This window comes from Mesocricetus auratus, unplaced genomic scaffold (assembly GCF_017639785.1).
Source record: "Mesocricetus auratus isolate SY011 unplaced genomic scaffold, BCM_Maur_2.0 Super-Scaffold_100024, whole genome shotgun sequence".
In the NCBI taxonomy this organism is placed as follows: domain Eukaryota; kingdom Metazoa; phylum Chordata; class Mammalia; order Rodentia; family Cricetidae; genus Mesocricetus; species Mesocricetus auratus.
This window is the reverse complement of record NW_024429205.1, coordinates 1,577,071-1,597,505: the sequence shown is the minus strand read 5'-3', so window position 1 is coordinate 1,597,505 and position 20,435 is coordinate 1,577,071. Positions and strand designations below refer to the sequence as shown.

Below are 20,435 nucleotides of genomic sequence, written 5' to 3'. Positions count from 1 at the left end.
ATCAATTAGGAAAAAATAGAATTCACATTTAAATGACATATAATTCAGTTACATAATAAACATGTAAGCATTTAATATAAAACTAAATAATTAAAATTCTCCCATTCCCCTATTCATTTCTCAACCCAAATGCCAGTCCCACTTGTGACAAAGGGAGAGTTACCAACCTGCCTGTGGGTAGTCCATTCCTTCTAAGAAAGAGTAAACGGTGGCTTCCCACTCTTCTACCAGGTTCTTTGTAAAAATAAAATTTTGATTTCACAAATGCAAGCAGCAGACCATGGTGTTGCATCACTGTCTGTCTGAGACAGCCTGGATGGGATAACTTCAGAGGACCCTGAGCTCCCACCGCCACTGTGCTTGGTCAGACCTGTACCCCATGGTCATATTCAACAGTCTGACCCATCTGTGAAACTAGTGATGTCTTTATTGGTATCACAACTATAGGCTCATTATAAAACCACACAAAATTGCAACATTGTGCAGGAAAGATTTGTTTCTTAAGAAAATAATTTAATTGCTTGTAGCACTCTCCAGACTCGCTTTAGCTGCTGCACATGTATCTTCTTGCCATACTCTGGCTGTCCATGAACACGGGGTCCAAGGAGGCCACCTTGGCGGCAATGAAGGAGTGGATACAGTGGAGGACTGCGGTCAAGTCCTGGAACTCCAGCTCCTGGGGGAAAACGAAAGAGGACTGTGGTCACTGGGAAGATGCCCTGTGGTAACTTTTAGCAAACTCAGCTCTGCGTCCTCCAAGACCTTTTTCTCCAAGTACGTACAGATACACACTGAAATGGGTGGTGTCAAAATAAAGGCAGCACAGCACGACGGACATAGATTTATGCTCAACATAGATTTACAAAGATGGATGTATCGTCATTGGTATTGATGCCCTTACAATGCAGGCTGTTTCCTTGCGCTCCACACAGGTGACATGCAATCCCTTTATTTGGCATCCTTCCTTAGTCTGTGCTGGGTCTTAGGTAGTTCTGAAGACCAGATTTATGTCTTCATCACAAGCTGGAAATGCCAGGGCTAACAGTGACATTTGGACGAGGGTCTCATGGCAGCAGCGCTGGCTGTTTGCTTACCCTGGTTGCGTGTGTGTACTCTTTCGTGTGTGGCTTGTAATGGACATTTTGAGAAGGACAACCAGAGCCCTGCTGTGTGACCAGCACTCATAGGGGGAGAGTCATTGGGGAGAGACCTTGGTTCCTCTTCATCCAGTTGTTATGTCAACAAAAGAAAAAAGTGGTACTCAAGAACAGGAGTCTTTAGGAAATTGTGGGCTTCACTACCACAGAGCATAAGAAAAATACCTTAAATTCCTGGGTCCTTACTTCTACAATTTAAGACACTAATATTTAAGACTAAAATCTATATAAGCTATAGTAATTCTCTTCAAAGTAACAATTTGTTATCATTATTTGATCTTGTGAGTGCAGACATACACATGCCACAACACACTTGTTGAGATCAGAGGACAACTTTATGGAGCTAATTCTCTTCTTCTACCATGGTTTCTGGGATCACATGCAAGTATCCCGCCTCTGAGCCATCTTACTAGCCTCTGGGGTCATTCCTGTCCTTACATACTTCCCCACACTAAGTCCCCAGCCCAAACCAGCAAAGTTGGCAATGAGCTCTCAAGGCTAAACATAAGTTGAAGTCTTCAAATGTCATGCCATTACTGGGAAAATCAATCTTAGTGTCTTGGGATACAAATCTACCCCAACCTGCTATCCATCCATCAGGCAGAAGAGTGCATCGTTGATGGCTTTTTCTCCCTTTTCTGTATTGTTCCAATATGGTGAATAATAGCACAATTTCTTTAAGGTGACATCATTCATTGATATCCTGTTTATTCAATTTCATCAAAATTCTATCATATCCTTAACTGCTGAGACAACACCACAGATAAAGTTTCATAGTTTTCAAGAGGACATCCCACTCAGGCTTGTCAGTCCTCTAGTTGTGCTTCTTGAAGCCTGGGCAAGCAGAACTTCTGGGATGGGAAGTCAGCCCCCTCCCTACAGGAGGGATAGAAGCTCTCCACAGGTGCTGAAGCGCCCCCTGCTGATTTTACTAAGGTACTTCTCTCCCTAAGTCAAGGACTCCATATTGCAAAACCAGCCTCCACCTTCCTTTACAGAAGACTCTACCCAAATGCCTCTCTTTTTTTATCTTGTCCATTCCTTTCAGAAACTGCTCCCACACTGGGACTAAGGATTTCACTTTGAAAGGACCAAGAAGTTGTGCTGCTGGCATATGGAGAGAGTGAGCCAGTTGGAACATGAATCCCATGGAGTCATACCTGGCCAGAGATAGAAAAGACATGGGAATGGGGTCCCTTGTACTTGGAAGCTGTCCTCCACCTCTTTATGCCTGTGACCAAAAGGCTCTCTTTTCTTTCTGCCAATGTAAGATCTTCTTTTGCATGCAGGTGAAGTTTAACCTTGATTTTACCTGCATGAAAGAATGTGTTACTTTGGTTTCTTTTTCTTTTTTGTCTGAGTAATGAACAAGATATTCCAGATGTTTAGGGTTCTCTTCATATTGCTAAAGGGTTTCCATAGTGAGGCTCTATACTTGCTGCACAGGCGACTCTATCCTGGCTGTTTGTAGAATCCATGAGTTATCTAGCTCCTTTGCTCAACGTCAACCCATGCGGGATCCACTTGTTTTCTGCATACCACGAGACAGCAGTCAGGATTTTTTTTATTACATATGATTTTTCTCCAGAAGAGAGGAAGACCAAGCAATATTCTAAAACAAACACAAGATTCTTGCAAGCCTAACAAAAGTCTACTCCAAGCTGTGCATGCCCCTGGGAGTAAGCACCTTCCCAGGGGAACGAGTACAAGAACAAAGCCACAAAGCCCACATCATGCATGCTTCAGCAGCTGCACTTTATGTATGGGAGCTGAAAATTGCTTTACAAATTCCTACAATTTACTCAATAACAGTGTGACACACTGGAAGAGGAAGCCAGATGGCCATTGGCATTGAGGCACAGATACCCAAACAGACTTGGTGTTTCCTGGCATGGTAAATTGAAGCCACATCCAAAAAATTTTGAAAAGACTATCGCAAGAGAGTTGTGCTCTATGCAGAATCTCAGCCAAGAGTGTCCCTAGCCAGGAATGAAGTGTAAGCCTCTGGAGCAGGAGTCAGCCTTGATTCACATACAGGATCTAAATATTCCATACAACATCCTTGGTTCAGCCAAGGACCAAGTCAGGATACCCACTGCTTAGATCCTAAGCAGGCACTGCCACCAGGGCCATCCTGAATTACACCTTTGTAAGTGTTGTTAGCCAAAGCCATGTTTGGCTTCTGGACATTCATGGTGATTCCAGTGCTATCTCTGTGACCGCCATTCCCTGCTGGCCCCTCAAACATGTCACCATCTCTCTGCTGAGGGAAAGAATCTGTGCACTTTGGTAGGGAGTCATACAGCGGGGACATAGCAACCTCCTCCAAATGTGTCTGATGGGCCTGAGGCATATTTGATAAAGATAATTCCTTTTAAAAACAAGTTTGGAGAAAAGCAGGAAGTGCCAGATAGTATCTGTGAACTGTAGACTGTTGTGGGCCCCTCCCCACTTTTCAAACTTATTTGACATTTTAAGAATTGGGGCCTCCAGATGACCACTGGCCACCTGTGCAATGGAGCCTCGAGAAGCCCAGATTAGGATGAAAACCTCCTGATTCTTGGTGGGGTATGATGTATTATACTGCTTTTTAAAAAAGGTACTTCTCCATGCAGTCATAGCTGATTGTTGGTACAGCTGACACTTCAGTATTGTTCAGTATCTGAGGTGAAGCAGCAAATCTGGAAAGATGCCCTGACCAATGACCTGTGCCTACCCAACCTGTGCCAGCCCAGGGTGGAGCCAAGTTGATGGTTAATGCCTCTGACACAGAGATACCATCATGAAATTCAGACTCTGGTTCCTCCATTTACTGACTGTGCCGTCACGCAGTGGGACATTGTCAACTACTCCCGATGTTTCAGACATGTGTTGCTTGCTCTGGTGTCCATAGTCCTACCATGACGATCATTAAATTGTGGCCGGCTCACCACTTGGCTAGTAAATTTTCTGAACGTTTACTCGGTGAATCTGGTGTGGTTCTGATCACATATAGTGCACGGCTGAGGTGGACAGCCAGGAGACTGTGTGATCTTGGAGGTAATTCCCCTGTCAGTGAAACTGTCACTGCACATCCTTAGCAGCCCCATGTGACTAACCATATTATCTGAGAACAGGGGACAGTCGTTGGAGCAACACCAGTGTGAGATGGATATCATTTCTTTATCAAGGTAACTTTGTCAAATTCATAACATTTCCTCAGCCTCAAAATTACAATGTAAAGGAAGATGAAAGTCAGAGGCTACCATTTCCAGTTTTCAAATGAGGAAATAGAGTTTCAAAGCAATCTTCCAAAGTGACAAGGCCAATTAGTTACAGAAATGTCACTTAAAGTCAGGGATCCAAGGAACGTCACAGGGCTTCCATGCTCCCTCTACTAGAGTTTTAGGAACTTGGTACTATAGTGTCACCATGTTGCCAACTGTCTGACAATGAGTTACTCTGAGCAATCCTGCATTACCAGGATTTCTGAGATTCTCTCAAGTGAAGAATTTCATCTTTACCTGGAGGTTAGGTACTCTCCAGCTGTCTTTGTCCTGGGCATACCCCGAGGACTGGGTAGTACTATTGAAGGGACACTCAGAAGCCAGATGCCATCATTTGGGAGAAACAGGGAACATGACCAATAACCCCATAGTAAAGATGCCAAAGAATGGAGAAGGTGATTTTAATGACACTTTCCCATGTGGATCAAGCCTTGAACAAACAAGTCTGTGTTTCGGCAGGGGTAGGGATGGAGGCATTTCAGAAAAGGGCAAGAACCAAGGACCAAAAGCAAAAAGCAGGTGGCAGCTATGGGTTTGTGCATAGATAGCATCAGGGAGGAAACAGGCTGGGTAGGTTCTGGGAGGTCCCTAAGCTCACAGTACAGAACCACAAACAGTACTCTAAGGACAGCCTTTCAGGAAGTACAGGGAACTGTGTAGGGGGGCTGTATAGGAGAGAGACAGAATCATGTCTGTGGGGCAAGGACTCCCGCCCAGTATGAGACAGAAGGGAAGACCTAGGGACAGGAATTCCCTTCAGGAGAAGACAAGAGTCCATGAGAAAAGATGAGGGTATGAGTTAGACTAGAAGGGACGGCAATGTCAGCTTTGAGAGAGGCCAGATATACGCCAGGCTAGGATTGGTGTTCTTTGGCACAACCCAGATGAAAGACCCCTCCAAAAGTACTAGGACTACATCTAAAAGGGGTGTGCTCTCTAGGAATGGTAATGCAACCAGTGGAAGAGAGAAATGAGAGAGAGACAGAGACAGAGACACACATAGAGACAGACACACACAGAGACAGAGAGACAGACACATATACATAGAAACACAGAGACATACAGAGAGGGAGAAAGAGAGAGAGAGAGGAAAGGAGGGAGGGAGAGAGTCAGAGAGAGAGAAGGAGGAGGGATTGGAACAGGAAAAGAAAGGGAGACCAACTCATGGTACAGTCTGGAGCTGGTCCTAATGAAGAGTGTAAGAATAAACTGCTCGGTGAACCAATAGAATCTAATCGAAGACCCCAATATCAACCCACACACCTATGAATAACTAAATTTTGATAAAGAAGCTAAAAATATAAAATGAAAAAAAGAAAATATATTCAACAAATGGTGCTGGTATAACTGGCTGTCAACTTGTAAAAAATGCAAATAGATCCATATCTATGCCCAAAACTCAAGTCCAAATGAATCAAAGATCTCAATATAAATCCATCCACAATAAACCTCATAGAAGAGAAAGTAGGAAATAAATTTGAACACATAGGCACAGGAGACCAACTCTTAAATAGAAAACCAGTAGCACAGACTCTTGAGAGCAACAATTAATAAGTGGTACCACCTGAAACTGAGAAGCTTTTGTAAAGCAAAGAACACGGTCAACAAGACAAAATAGCTCCCTACAGAATGGGGAAAGATCTTCATCAACCCCACATCTGACAGAAGACTGATTTCCAAAATATACAAAGAACTCAGAAACTAGAAATCAAACTACCAAATAATCCACGCCTTTAATCCCAGCACTTGGGAGGCAGAGGCAGGCAGATCTCTGTGAGTTTGAGGCCAGCCTAGTCTACAGAGAGAGTTCCAGGACAGCCTCCAAAGCAATACAGAGAAACCTTGTCTCAAAAAAAATAAAGAAGCCCATAAAGTGCTGCTTCCCTTAAGCAGAAAGGTGAAGTTTATCATAAATTGTATAGGAATACTTGTATGGTATACACTGGAGAAAACACAGATACACAGATTTCAGTATTAGTTACTTTTTATCATTGTGACAAGGAGCATAAGGGAAGGAATTTTACTTTGATTCAAGATTTTAGGAGATTACAGTTAATCATGGCAGGCACCAGCTGGGAGTTGTTCACGATGGCGGGGATATGTCGAGCTGTGGCAGCTCCTCGTGTCTTGAAATATCAGGAAACAGAGATCTCAGCCAGAAAGTCCTACCCCAAACAACTCAGGTCGGCTAGCTGAATTCAGTACTAAGTTTCTACAACCTCTAAAATCAGTGGGGGCATTTCAGATGTAACTCAAAACAGGGACTTTGTGGCTTCTGGTAGCTACTGAGTGGGGGATGTTTAAGATCATGACCCCTGGGAATGGGAACCCTGTCATCTCTTCTGCCGAGCTCATGTTTTTCCTCGTTAGTGTTCCATCGCTGTGAAGGGACATCATGGCCATGGAAAATCTTAGAAATACGGTATCTAATTAGAGGCTTTCATACAGTTTTGTAGGCTTGCTTAGTCCGTTATCATCACGGCAGGGAGCATGGCAGCAGTCATGGTACTGGAGAAGGAGCCGAGAGCTTTGCATCCTGATCGATGGGAAGAAGGCACTGTGACTGGCATGGGCTTTTGAAACCTCAAAGCTCAACCCCAGTGACATACTTCCTCCAAAAAGGCCATACCTACTCCAACAAGGCCACACCATTTAGCCCTTCTAGTCCTTTCAAACAGTTCAGTCCTTGAAGACTGAGTGCTCAAATACATGGGCATAGGGATCTTACTCAAACTACCACAGTGTTGGCTTTTCAGGATTTGAAGGTGCATGTACTTTGTTTTAAAATGTCTGCTGTCACCTTCAAGGCTGACTCTGTAATCTCTCCAGGCTAGGTGGTGAAATCTTGTAGACTTTCTCTGGTTCACATCCTTTTCTAAAAGAGAGTTTTTAAAAAATTTTTAATCATGTGTATGTTTGTATGCTTATGCTGGGGTACGTACATGTGACTACAGGTACCTATGGAGGCCCAGTCAGGGCATCAGAGTTGACTTATAGCCATTGCAAGCTGCAGGGCATGGGTCCTGTAAATAGAACTTGGATCTTCTACAAGACCAGTGTGTGCCTTTAAGCACCAAGCCATCTCTCCAGCACCTCTGGTTCACATTCTTAATCATTCTCCTTCAGTAAATAGCAGGATTACAAGTTAATGCATGCTACTGACCTTGGCGGGATGTTACAAACAAACAAACTGATACCTACAAATGATCCTGACCCTGTCACTTCTGCTGTTTGCGCACATTTTAAGACTAACAAAGCTGTTTTAACCAATTCAGCATTTGTAATTTGCAATGGTCCCTAAGTAACTCAGACACACACCGGGAGCGAGAAAGCTGGAGATGAAGAGTGCCCGTGGTTTCACTTTTCCCCCCCTCTGTGCTGGTAAATATTTTATTTGGAAAGTTCCAAGTTCTGACAAAGATAAATAACTCCTGCACATTTTATTCAACCAAGGTCAATATCCTGAAGGGCAGTATAGAGTTTCTATCGTTTTTAATTTAATGTTGAAGGGTAAAATATTGATAGTGATGCACTGGAAAGATACATGCAGGCCATTTTGGTGTACAAATAATTTACAAATGCAAGAAACCGGCACCGGCTCACGCCAGGATATCCTTTGCCACTTGGCATATCATTAGCCTCTGCAAGGCTGCCCAGTGCAGCCTCCTGTCTTTCCTTCCAGTGTTAGTGAGGACAGCAGGAGAATAACCTCTATCCCCCTCTTTGGGGGGGGCATACCAGCAAATGTGCTTCTGTTTCCCTTTTGCAAGACACAGTGCTCAGATCGACTTTTCATTCAATCATTAACATGAATGACATTTCTTTGAACTCAAATCTTCAGCCTTCACTCATCCCCAGGGCCAGTGAATAATGAGAGCACACTGGCATTCCAAAACATGGATGGAAATTGGGTCCAGCTGTCTCTGCTTGTAAAATCTGTTATTTAATAAACTATAATTAGAAGCAAAGTGGTTAATAAAATAGATGGGGAGTGGAAGGTATAATCTAGGCAGTTTCCTTGGATACAGAGAAAGTGAGTCTACAGCTCATGCGTGCAGGTGCAGCTAGGCCAGCCATGTTTCAGGGTGTCCAACACGCATGTGTGGCTTGACTATGAGGACATGGTGCTCTTTGTATGCAGGGATAAACCTTTTGATAAAGTTCCCAGAAGCTTAATTAACTTTCTATATGGTGTCTCTTTCCAGGTAGATAGAGCCTCATCATCTCCGTGATGTTTCAGCCTATCTATGCTCACAGCAGGGGTGGGGGTTCTCTGCCTTTCCCAGAGAGTGGTATCTGTACTGCAGAAGGTTCCCTGGACATAAGATTTAACTAGGGGACTTCCCAGGGCTTTCTGATAACCTAACTGGGTAGCTTTTCCTTGTCACTAATAAAATCTTTAAATTTTGATTAAAAATTAAATTTTAAACAGGCACTATGATTTATTATTACCTCCAAAAAGTTCATAGCTCTTAAAAAATCATTTTCAAAGGTTGGGACAAGCTGGCCTTGAAGCACACTGTGTGTGTGTGTCATACTGAGTTTAATTGATGGTGACGGTTAAGAGCACATTCCACGCCTGCCCACAGGGTTAGGCTTCTGCCCTGGAAAACGATGCCCACATTCAGAATTGGGCATGTGTGTGTTTTCATGCACACTGGCCCTTGGCTCTAGGCCTGATTTTCAGCAGGATGTCAGTCAACTAGCTCTGCGTGGCATGGTGCCTTATGTCTCCGGAACCAAAGAAGTCTTGTAGTGTCCAATGGGTCATCAGTCAGTTTGCTTCTCAGTCACCCTGACCCATCAGGAATGGTGGCACGAATGCCACTTGGACATGCCTTGCTGAGTATGGAAGACAGGCAGAAGAAAACATTGTGTTGTCAGCTGAGATTCTGTGCTCACCCTCAGTGTTCATGTCATGTTTTGGAGATGGTGGTGTCACATGGGTGGGGCCCACATGGTGGGATTTTTGTTCTTGTTTAAAAGCTCCGTCCACTAAGTGAGGACACAGGGAAGGACTATGAACCAACCTCTCCTCAAACCCCAGCTCCATGCTGGTGTTCATCTGGTGTCCTCTGGTGCCTTACTCTAGAAAAGCATCTCAGGACCCTCTCCCCAGTGTCTAATTATGCTGATGTTTTCCTGCCTTGCACTCCTCTTCCTTCCTCTAGCCTATGGGCAAAAGACGCATAGATTGTTTTAGAGAATAGGCTCCACAACTGCTTGGTTGATTGCAGGGGCAGCTTGTTTAATTAGCATAGGATCTGAGCTGCCAGAGTACCTCAGAAACCTCAGCCCAGTAACATGATAGATGAGGTAAACATCCTTAAGTCACCACTTCCAATGGAAGTAGAGTTGCACACTTGCTTAGAGTAACAACTTACTACGTGTTTCTGTTAACACGGTAATTCTAATTCCATGGACAGATAGGGCACGCTCAAAACAAAGCAAAGCTATTGTGTGATGGCTAAGTTGTGTGAGCAAGCTTATGTGGAAGCATAGTCTCAGATGACTCTGAGGTACATTTTGGATTGGGCACTGAATCTCAGAGTCTCTATCTTGAGACCTCTACAGAGGTCTCTACATTTCCTGCTGCAGATGGCATTCAGGTTTCCCTGATTCCTGCTCATGAACAATGCTACAATCTGTCTGATGGTTGAGTTGGGTTAGGCTGGGTTGGGTTGAGTTGGGTTGAGTTGAGTTGGGTTGTCCACCCCTCTTTGCTCCTTCTGGCTTCCTGAAATAGTTTTCAGCAGCATCAGCAATGCATGCATTGGGCATTGTGGGGAGACTCAACAGCAGACATCTGTTTGCTGCCTGCTGCTCTTAACTCAGAGTTGCCTACACCCAGCCATTTTCTCTGCATCTGATAGGTTTCACCAACTTCCTGATGATACAGGGATCACTCTTGGAGGGTGAAAATTATGTGCTATTGTTTCTCCCAAAGACAAAAATTATTCTTCATTAGAGTGTTCTTTGTTACAGGGATACAGATGGGAATACCAGAAGTAAGATGAGTATATTTCATTTCAATCACGGGAAGTATTTTCCCCAGAGAAACCTGTAAAACTGAGTATATTTGGTAATACCTCCCTTTCTTTTCTCCTCCTCCTTTTCCTTCTTCTTCCCTCTTCTCCTCTCCAACTCTCTCTCTTTCTTGAGTCAGGGTCTCATGTATTCCAGGGTGGCCTTGAATTTGCTACATGGCCAAGGGTGACTTTCACCCGTGATCCTCCTATCTCTGCCTCCAAATTGCTGGGATGACAGGCATGTGCCACTGCACCCAACGTTCGGCAGTGCTTTCTGTACTGTTTCTCTTTCTTTCAGTGTTAGCATATTCACTTTAAAACACAGTTATTAAGCACATGTGCCATGGACCTTATGCTGTACAGATAACCCATCTAAACCTGTCCTGAGAATCTCAGCATCAGACACAGAGGAAACCATAGGAAATTCATAAGTGTCCAATATACCCAGGAACAACGCTTGGGTGAGGGAGTCGTATTACAGCAGGCGCTAGCTGTGGAGGTGGGAACTGCTATTCCACCACTATCCCATACTGTGTCTCTTTACAGTCTCACTGTAGGACATATAGTTTGCTTAACAGAGCTCCAGAAAAGTAAATCTTTCACCTATGAAGGTTTAACAAGTGGGGAGATGGCTCGGTTGGTGAAGCATATGTCACACAAGCATGAAGACCTGAATTAAGACACTTAGTAACTGCTCAGAGTCAGCATAAGCCAGCTAGCCCTGGGCAGGCAGAGACAGAGAATTCTCAGAGCTCACTGCCTGCCAGCCTAGGCGGATTAGTGAGTTCCAGTCCAGAGAAAGTCCTTGTCTCACAAAAATCAGTTAGAGAGAAACTGAGAAAGATAGCAAGCATCAACCTCTGGCCTCTACACAAGTATACGCACATGTATGTACATCCACATGCACATATATACATCCCTATATGAACACAGACATACATGAACTACACACATGAGAGAGGGGGAGGGAGAAAGAGAGGGAGAAAAAGAGGGAGAGGGAGAGAGTAAGACAGAGAGAGAGAAAGAGAGACAGAAAGAGACTGAGGCTGTGTGTGCTAACTGTAAGAGGTTTATTTTTTCCCTGTTTTATAAGCTATCGCAGACGCAGCTGGGATGTTATTTCTGAGATGAGCAGGGTTATGTGAGGCACCATCCTTATTTCTTTCCCTTATCATAGTGAGCTCTGGTCTGTACCTGCAGAAGCCTCCAAAGCCCAGGAGGTGCTCCTGGTTCTTACTTCATTTCAGTTAAAGCCTCAGCCTTTTTCTGTCCACTCCCTGCTTGTGTCCCAAGAGAGGCCCTGGTAGTCTGAAATCAATGAAGCATCAGGACTGGGCTGCAAGTTTGTGCATTTGAGTTTGTTGAGATGTATCCACACACCTCCCAAACATTACTATCTCATTTCTCGCTTTTTTCTTAAAAAGATCCTCACAGATCATTTAAAAATTTAGCATTATTTAGCCAGTATTCATCTCTATGGCCTCTGTAAATTTTAGATCCTTTTCTTTCCTACCAACTAGGATGGACACCCACATAACCCAAGTTAAGGCCACAGAGAAGTTAACATTAATTTCAAATTACTACATACCAATTCGTATCTGTGTCGTACTGACATATCCACCCCTTTATCAACACGGATAACTTACAGTTGGCTGAGTGATGGTTAAAAATGGGAAATTAGCTCTTTAAATCACACCGTACCACTTCTTAAGGGGCATCTCAGATATCAGGCAAGCATGTGCTGTTCCTTCAGCTTGTGTTCCAGGGATCAACAGAGCCCCAAGCATATTATGAGCCTAAATCCCCAGGACCCTGTGGTTCCCAGCCTGAAGCAACAGAGTCAGGACCAAAGCAGGGAAAGGTGGCAGATCCCTCCACGCCATGGTGCCCCATCAATGAACGGACCAGGGGGAAGAAGAAATCTTGATGTGAATGTGTTGCAAGTCACTTTCGGCCTGACTCTCCCTCCTCAGATCACAGAACTTAGCTCACACTGGAGTGGCAGGATGCAGCCACTCCAGCCAGCCCAGCGTGCTAAGAGCCTCACGCCTCATCTCCCCACTTTAATCTCACCACACAGGCATTCACAGTCCATGCCAACCCAGGGGGGCTTCACACTCTTCCTCCAGCTCAAGGCTCCACAGCTTCCCTGCCCCCAAACTCAAGGTTCTGCAGCGTGTTTCCCCCCAGATTACCACCTCAAACCTCCTTAGTTTGCCCTCCCTTTAGGGCTCCACAGTCCACCTGCTCACACTCAGGAACCCAGAGCCTGAAAGTCCCATCTCAGGAAACCACAGCTTCCTACTTCCCTTCAGGGCTGTAAAGCCTCAAGTTCCCACAGCCTGTCCAGAATGTACATGTCCCTCTGGCCTTGACCAATGCTCCACATGGGAGAGACAAGCGATTCTGCACAATTTCTCTTCTAGGAGTGAGACAAGGAAAGGATAAAAATAAACCCTAAGCCTTCACATATAACAATTTCAAGTGGGTTGTGTTGCTCGGGTTAATTTCATAAGAAAGGAATGCAAGGAAAGAGGTGACATTCTAAACAATGTGTGTGCGCTCCACACAAAAAGTCTTTCAATGTGCTAAATTTATACATTCATTTGAATTCAGTTTGTTGATGATATATTTATGTAAAAACATGAAGAAAGTCTACCTATTAATACAAGATACTCATTGGTGCTTTTGAAAGGGATAGGAGACTTTTTCTCATATTCTCTACTGTAGACATACCGTCAGTTTGCAAAACTCTTCTATTAGATTTTGGCTTCAAGAGCATTTTAAAGTACTGACTTCCAGCTACTATTTCCTAAGCAACTTTTGGATTCTGATAGAATTAAATAATTTGTTTAGTCTGTCACAGTTTCAGGACACAAACTCTCAGTGGATAAAATATCAGCCCTGGGTTTGTTAAGTTGACTTCTAAATTTGGGAGGAACTTGTTTCCTTCTCATGCCTTTTTTTCTAACTGACCCATCTCCCTCTTTGGGTGCAGCATGTGCAAGCTTTACCTTTGTTTCAATCTGTTTGGTGTCCAGATTCTGAAACAGCAGCTTTACTCGAGTTTTTCCGTCATCTGAAGATCCCTTAAGCTGAGAGAACTTGAATCTCCAGAGCACGTTCTGCAGAGAAAATAAAGAAATGAGTGATTCATCAGCAGGATTATTTTCATGTAATTAATATCTAATAACATAAAGCACCTGTATGGGTAAACGCCAGTTGTTATGACATGTCCACCTTCTGTGTGTAGAGGCTGACCCCATGTCCAGACAGCTCAGGGTCACACACTAAGCCTCTAGTCTTCACCTTGCTCTCATCCTCCTGATCTTTCTGTACTACCCTGGACATTTTCTAAGACCAATTCTTCCTTTTTGCTTGCAGAACTATAAAGTCTACTGAAGGCAGGTCTCTTACCCAGTAAGATTCCCAATGCAGTGCGGTTAACATAGAATGCTTGGATCCTGGCTATATCATCCCACCATGACTACATGCTGTCAATCAGCCTCAGGGTCCCGAGAACCAACAGGACAGCATGGGCAGCAATGCCTTACGCCGCTGCTTCAAGTTTGCTTAGCACTTGCTGTCATGCTTCGGAGGCAAAATGTCATCTCCGCCCTCAGGAGGCTGAGCCAGGAGGATAACCACAAGTTTGAGGCTAGTCTGGTTCACATAGTGAGCTCCAAACCAGCAAGGGTTACACAGGGAGAACCCACCTCACAAAACAAGACAACACAATCCTTATCATCTAGGAAAACACCAACGGGAAGTAGCATTTAGCATCCTGTAGGCCAAGTTTTCTTTTAACACTTATTGTAAGTATTGAATAAAGAAAAACCAATTTCTAAATGATGAACAAAGCATTCAATGTCAGCCAGACAAGAAGGAAGGGAATAATGGAAAGTCTCAAAATGTATTTGTCCTTTCAGATGGCAAGCTGTGTGCCACACTGTCCACACTGGCCTCAGGATTCCTCGTGATATTTTCCAGACTGAATTGAGGACATGGACCAATGGAAAAGTCTTAAAGTTCATGTTTCTATATTTCAAGACAGTTGGAAGCAACAGTATCCTGAGAACTACCCATTTTATCCTTGCATTTCTGTGGTGCTGAGGCGGAGCCTCTGCCTATTCTGGTAAATCCAGGTACCATGGTGTTTTCAGAGCAGGAATTACCAGAGTCTGTTCGGATTGAGAACTTGAGAAACCTCACCCCAGTCACTATATAAGATTGTCAGTTTTATTTATCATGTAGCCCTTATTTGTGGGTGATGCAAGAAAACAACATTCTTCTACAGCTTCTGGTTTGGGATACATTACAAAAATAAAAATCCAGACCCACGTGGTGAATGGGGTAGTGAATAGGCCTATGGCCCCTTTTTGTTTTATGAGCCTCATGCCCTAAGCATGGAATTCCATAAGCACCTGTGGGTGGTTGACACTTACATAGCCAGTTATCTTCAATGACTAAGAGTTGTTTGTTTCAGATTTCTCATGTTTTCTCTCATGAACTCTAAATGTAATTTTATTAAGAAAACTAATTTTGAAAACCATAAATATTATTTCTGCCTGTGATCTTAAGTTCTAAACGCTGAGCCCTTCTTATATGTTGAGCCTCTGTACACAGAGGTATGCAAGCTGGGAAGTCAGATCCCAGCTTGGCTGCTTGGAGAGCATGACAGTAATGGTGCTCGCTTTAGTTAAAACATCAACAGATGAATTTGAAAGGGCATTGGGTTTCCCACTGGAGTAATAAAGGCTGAAGGGCATCTCAATACTCAGCTTTCAATCATGCAGCTGGAAGACATCTTTGTGCAGTTTAAGCATCTAAAACACAGGTCTCAAGTTACATGGCATATACATATTAAACATAAGACCTTCTACTTTGCTTTCATCATTAACAATGCATTCTGGGTAAGAGGCAGTCCATTTTGTCTAGCATTAAAGGACTGACATAAATTCTAATGTTTAATGTCCAAAGTTCAGATTGATTAGATAGTCTAATTTAATCAAAGTCAACCTCAGGAACAACTGAGGTTACCCCTCTGGCCTCCACATGCACAAGTGCACACAGACAGTCACCAGGGAGTCCAGTTCCCAAGGGCTCACCCCAGTCATGTAAAGCACTGAGAAAAAAGGGTGCTATTTAAAAACTGTTATCTTAAGTGAAAGATGCTAGATTCGATGGCACGAAGTATCCTCAGAGCCCCATTTGAGGCCTGCCTCAGAAATCAGAGACATTGCCTGGGGAAAAGGAGGGCAGGAAGCAGGCAGAGATTCAAAAGTGAAGAAGACGGCTGTGCATGACTTAGCTGATAATGTAACATCAATTATAGCTTCACACAAGTACACAACATCCCGGATAACCCAGCACCCACACTAGAGGGAAAGTTTGTCTACCATGTGATCAGCCCCCATACAAGAGCAAGGGGCTATGTAACCATGAGGCTAAACACACTGATTGTTGTCGGTGCAGACGAGCTCAGAACGTCCCACAGATCCTCACAGAAATAGGAAGGGAGCTGCAGAGTACTGGGCGCCTCCTTCCACATCACCAGGAACCAGGGTTCACATCAAGACCTTCCCTGGCAGTGTTGCCTAGTCCTGGCTGCAAGCCGGACAGTGGGTAGGCATGGTAATGTCCTCTGGTAGGGTCACAAAAGGTCTTCTGCAGAGTCCTGTGTGGACTGTGCTAACCCTGGCACTGACAGGAAGACTGGGTCATATGAGTAAACCAAGGAAGAGCACAAGGGAACATTAGTGGGATCTCCAGCAGGCCGCAGGACAGTGCTGTATTCTGCCATCCCTTGGTAAGGGCCTTCGCCAGGATCAATTCCAGGACATTGCCAAGTGGCTGAGAAGGCACACGGAGACTCCTACAGACTCTTGTGGAGACAGACCATGCAACCCCTGCCCTGAGGGTGGAATCCAGAAGGTCTCTTACTTGGTGTCCTGAAGTACAAGACTGTGTCTCATAGAGTAAGCAACAGAAACTACACAGAGTACTCTTCTTTTTTTCCCAGAGTAGGTGCTGTAACACCATACTCACCTCAAAAGGACATACAGAGCAAGAGTATTTAGGTCTGGCTTCTTGAGCATTTTAGTTGCAAGTACAGGTCCTGTGCCTGTGTAGGTGGTCAAGAACGGTACAATTTGAAGAACCCTTGACAGGGATTGGGAAGTCATTTACTCACTGACTCTGGATGGCCTTTGATGCTGGATGCAGAATTAAAATCCATTCTTGACATTAAATTTTTATGCAACTGCATTTTGCTATTGCTACAATCATTGCCTGAGTCAATACTGGGGAATATCATGATAATCTTCCTGGGAGGAAGTGGAGGGACAATGTTTTTAGTGCGATTTCAGGAGCCAGGACTGTATAGCAGAAGCAGATTCCATCTCTGTCTCAGGATTTCTCCACCTCTGCACAAAGATCACTTGGACATGACAATTCTGTATGGTGCTCTCTCCTGCTCATGGCAGGTTCTGAGCAGCACTTGGGGACTCCATCATGGACATTCTAGATGTGGCAGAAGGGCCCTTCCACATCCTGGAATTGAAAAGCCTTCTTCAGACATCTCCATGTGTCCCCTAGAGGGCAGACTTGTCCTGGATGAAATCTTTGTTTTGGCAGAAGGAACCGTCTCTGTTAAGTGCTTATCAACCGGTTGCAGAGAGTGGGCCACAGAAGAGAGCAGCCTGAGAGGCTTAGAAATGGCAGCTTGGGAATAACTATGAGAAAATGATTGCTGGTTATTAGGAGTGAGACTTTGCTTCTTCATTGTGGGCTCTGGGAACAGTGAAAGGCTGTAGCTGAGCCTGGACACTGTGTGTGGAAAGCAGGTTTCTGGAACTCTGATTATGGTTAGTGACGGTAACCATATTACAGTTAGTGAATTCATGTGTATGGATGAGCTCAAGCATGAGGCTCCAAAGACCAGACCAGGACAGCATCTCTCATGTCAAGTGGCACAACATCAAACTGAGCCTTCACACAGCAGGAAAATCCCCAACGGTCCAGATATTCCTAAATACAGATTGGCTGCTGCAACCCTGAGGGGACAATAAAGACATCTTTTCCTCTTTGCTCTGCAAGGGAAGCCACAGGAAGCAGTTCCCTGTGAGCCATGGGGTTCCACTGTGTGAGGCCCCTTGATCCTGCCCAAGCCCCCCACCCCATCCCCACCTCTCTTCTGTCCTGTGAGTCTGTTATGTGCTGCCATGCTCTGTCCTTGCTAACGAAATCCAGGGAGATCTCCAAACGAAATCTACTGGCGTCCTCTCTTCACAGGAGCATTCATCGTAGGCATACTTTCTCAATCTGCACTCATTATTAATTAGCAAAGCAGATTTTTATAAATATTTTGTGATAAAACATGGGCTCATCACTTTGGCAAACATTTTCTTATCAGGAGAGCCCTCAGATGGTGATGGAAGTGATCCAGCGATTTTCCTACTCACACAAGTGGCTTTAATCAATGAGGCTGGAATCGAGGGCAGCTTTCCATTCATGGATACATTCTACCAACTTGTGGAGCATACTCTCACCAAAAACACTCAGGTTTTAAGCAACGGTTGGGATTCTTTTCACTGTGTTTTAGTGTTGTGGGTTTTTTTTCCTTCAGAGGGATCAAGAAAACCCATTCTGTGCTTCCCTCTCTCTCCTTCCCTCTCTCTCTCCTCCCCCCCCCCTCTCTGTGTGTGAATCATAGTTACCAAACAGAATTTTGCTGGAGTTTTCCTGGGTGGGCTCTAGGGACTGCAAACACCCAGGGACCCCAAACTATCGAGATGGAAGGCAGGTTATAGAGGGGGACCTTTGGCTCAGTGCACAGCCGGTGAGAACTTTCTACTGTCAGACTTCTCTGAGTAAGTGCAATGTAACATGTAGAGCGTCTGCAGGAGTTCCTTGCATCTTACCTTTGTTTTACCGTCAAAGCAGGTGAATCCCAGAGCAAAATCCACAGTGAAGCACAGCATTTCTCCTTGCCAGCTGCACAGATATGTTTTTGACTAGAAAAGAATATTATCAATTTTGAGTAAGTGCTCAACAATACTGCTGGATAACTATAGGAAGATAGTTGACACATTAGCTACTTTAGCCAAAGCACACTGTTTTAAGTCTGAACACATAAATTACATAAAATAAATGAGAAGGATTGGGGGTTGCAGGGAATTGCAGGAACACCTACAGCCCTGAGATCTTTCCTGCTTTTTGTTTTTAGACAGATGAAGATGTCTTTAAAGGCAGCAACTAAATAAAACCAAATCATTAAAACAGTTCAACAGATAGTCTGTTCTCCACTCACTGGAGTATATATAGATGCTTTAAATATCTCACAGTAGTCTAGGGTATATAAAGAACATATAAAAACAAACAGTTTTAAAATTGGCAAAGTTGTTATTGTCAACTTGAGTAATCAGTTTCCAGTCGAGTTACCCCAGGCAACAGAAGATCTGAAGCCATCATTGTAATGGGATGAAGGTCTTGCTTAAGGATGACGATGGGGTTAGGACTTGATTTTCTGGCTCTCTGACACATGTGTGTGCATATGTGTATGCTTGGGCACACATGCACACACACTCACATGTCCAACACAGGGAAGGCAGGAGGAGCTCATCTCACATTCCCATTGATTCTTAGCACTATACACAGGGTGTCCTGGACACTGGGCCTACCATTTATCTTTTGATGTACTATATTCTTTTCCTATGAACTAGAAAAGTGCCCTGAATATCACTGGAATATCCCTGCTGTGACTGTCACCACATCTTGACTCCATTCTCTCCTTTACGTGTCATAGGAAGACGAAGTGAGGACCCCATTCGACATGACTTGACTTTTCCTTTTTCTCAGCCTTCAGTCAGCTTCCTACCTTTGTCAGGTGTCCATAGCTCCTCACCAAAATCGTGCACAAAGCCTGTGCCCACTGCATACTATGCAGACTACTAGAGTTTTGGTACTGGTGGGTATTGGAAGCTCCAGCTATGTCCCCAGCTGTTCCTCTAACTCACCTTTTCTAACTTGACCCAGACCATGAGAAGTGCTGACGTTCCTTTTAACAAGTCCATGACAATTTATGTTCTCGTACTTTAGGACTTGCTAAATTTCTAGAATTTAAGTGTACTGATTATAAACTATGAAAGAAAACATTTCTAGGAGATCATTGTATTCTTGTAGCCTAGATCTCTGACATCTGTGAACCCCAGTGGATAGTGGAGGGCAGGAGAGCACTGTTGCAGAATTTTACACATTCATGTGCTTAGCCAGCCCCTGAGAAGCTCAGGTAGACTGGGGAAAGGAGTAGAAAGTTTGTGGAGGGGCTCAGCTCTGCAGAAAATCGTCGCAGATTCAGCCAGAGGCTGCCAAACACACAGCCTCTTCCCATTCAACTCTTGAGAATCTGGCATGGTGTGTGTGTGTGTGTGTGTGTGTGTGTGTGTGTGTGTGTGTGTGTGATTAGTATCCCAATTGTGTTGTATGTTTATTCTATTTACTTTCTCTTTTCCTTAATATGTTGGAAAAAAGAACTCAAGTTGACACCTGTTTCCCAGTTCTCTGAGAAGAGTTTTGCCTCCCGGTTCATTCAGTTGGACAAGGGTGTCAGAGGAGTGGTCTTAAGCATGACCTCTTTAAAGGCACCCTTGTGGACTGCTTACATTTTAAAAGTAAAATCAGCAATTTAAATATTTCAAGGTAACTGATGGGGTGAATTTTCATGACATGTATTTTCAATACTCAAGATATGGAGGCTATAAGGATGACTTCCTTAATCACTTTAGGTCTACAGGTAAAAGCATGGATAAAAGTTACACATAGAACACCAGCTGCCGGGCAGAGGAGTACAATGTGTCTTTTCTTAAGGGACTCTATCTAAAGCATGTCAAACAATGACCCACAAAACAATACTTAGTGGTTGACCATGACATTGGACACCTAATAAGCCTTTGTGAATATTTTACTGTGGTTGGAAGAGAAAT

The 20,435-nt window shown here is 44.0% G+C and overlaps 1 protein-coding gene across 3 annotated transcripts in view; it reads right to left on the bottom strand.

Moving 5' to 3' along the window:
* Positions 1–409: 409 nt before the first annotated feature.
* Positions 410–20,435, bottom strand: part of Sntg2 (syntrophin gamma 2) — a 197,876-nt gene continuing 177,850 nt past the window's right edge. For 2 of the 3 annotated variants that reach the window (XM_040730872.1, XM_040730871.1), the window contains exons 15-17: positions 18,375–18,467; positions 13,467–13,577; positions 410–676 (exon numbers count right to left, since the gene is read on the bottom strand). In XM_040730872.1, coding sequence (XP_040586806.1) covers positions 545–676; positions 13,467–13,577; positions 18,375–18,467 — 336 coding nt within the window. In that variant the 3' untranslated portion in view covers positions 410–544. Of the gene's footprint in view, positions 677–6,276; positions 7,299–13,466; positions 13,578–18,374; positions 18,468–20,435 lie in introns of those variants that run through there. The other variant, XM_040730870.1, reaches the window with a different exon arrangement.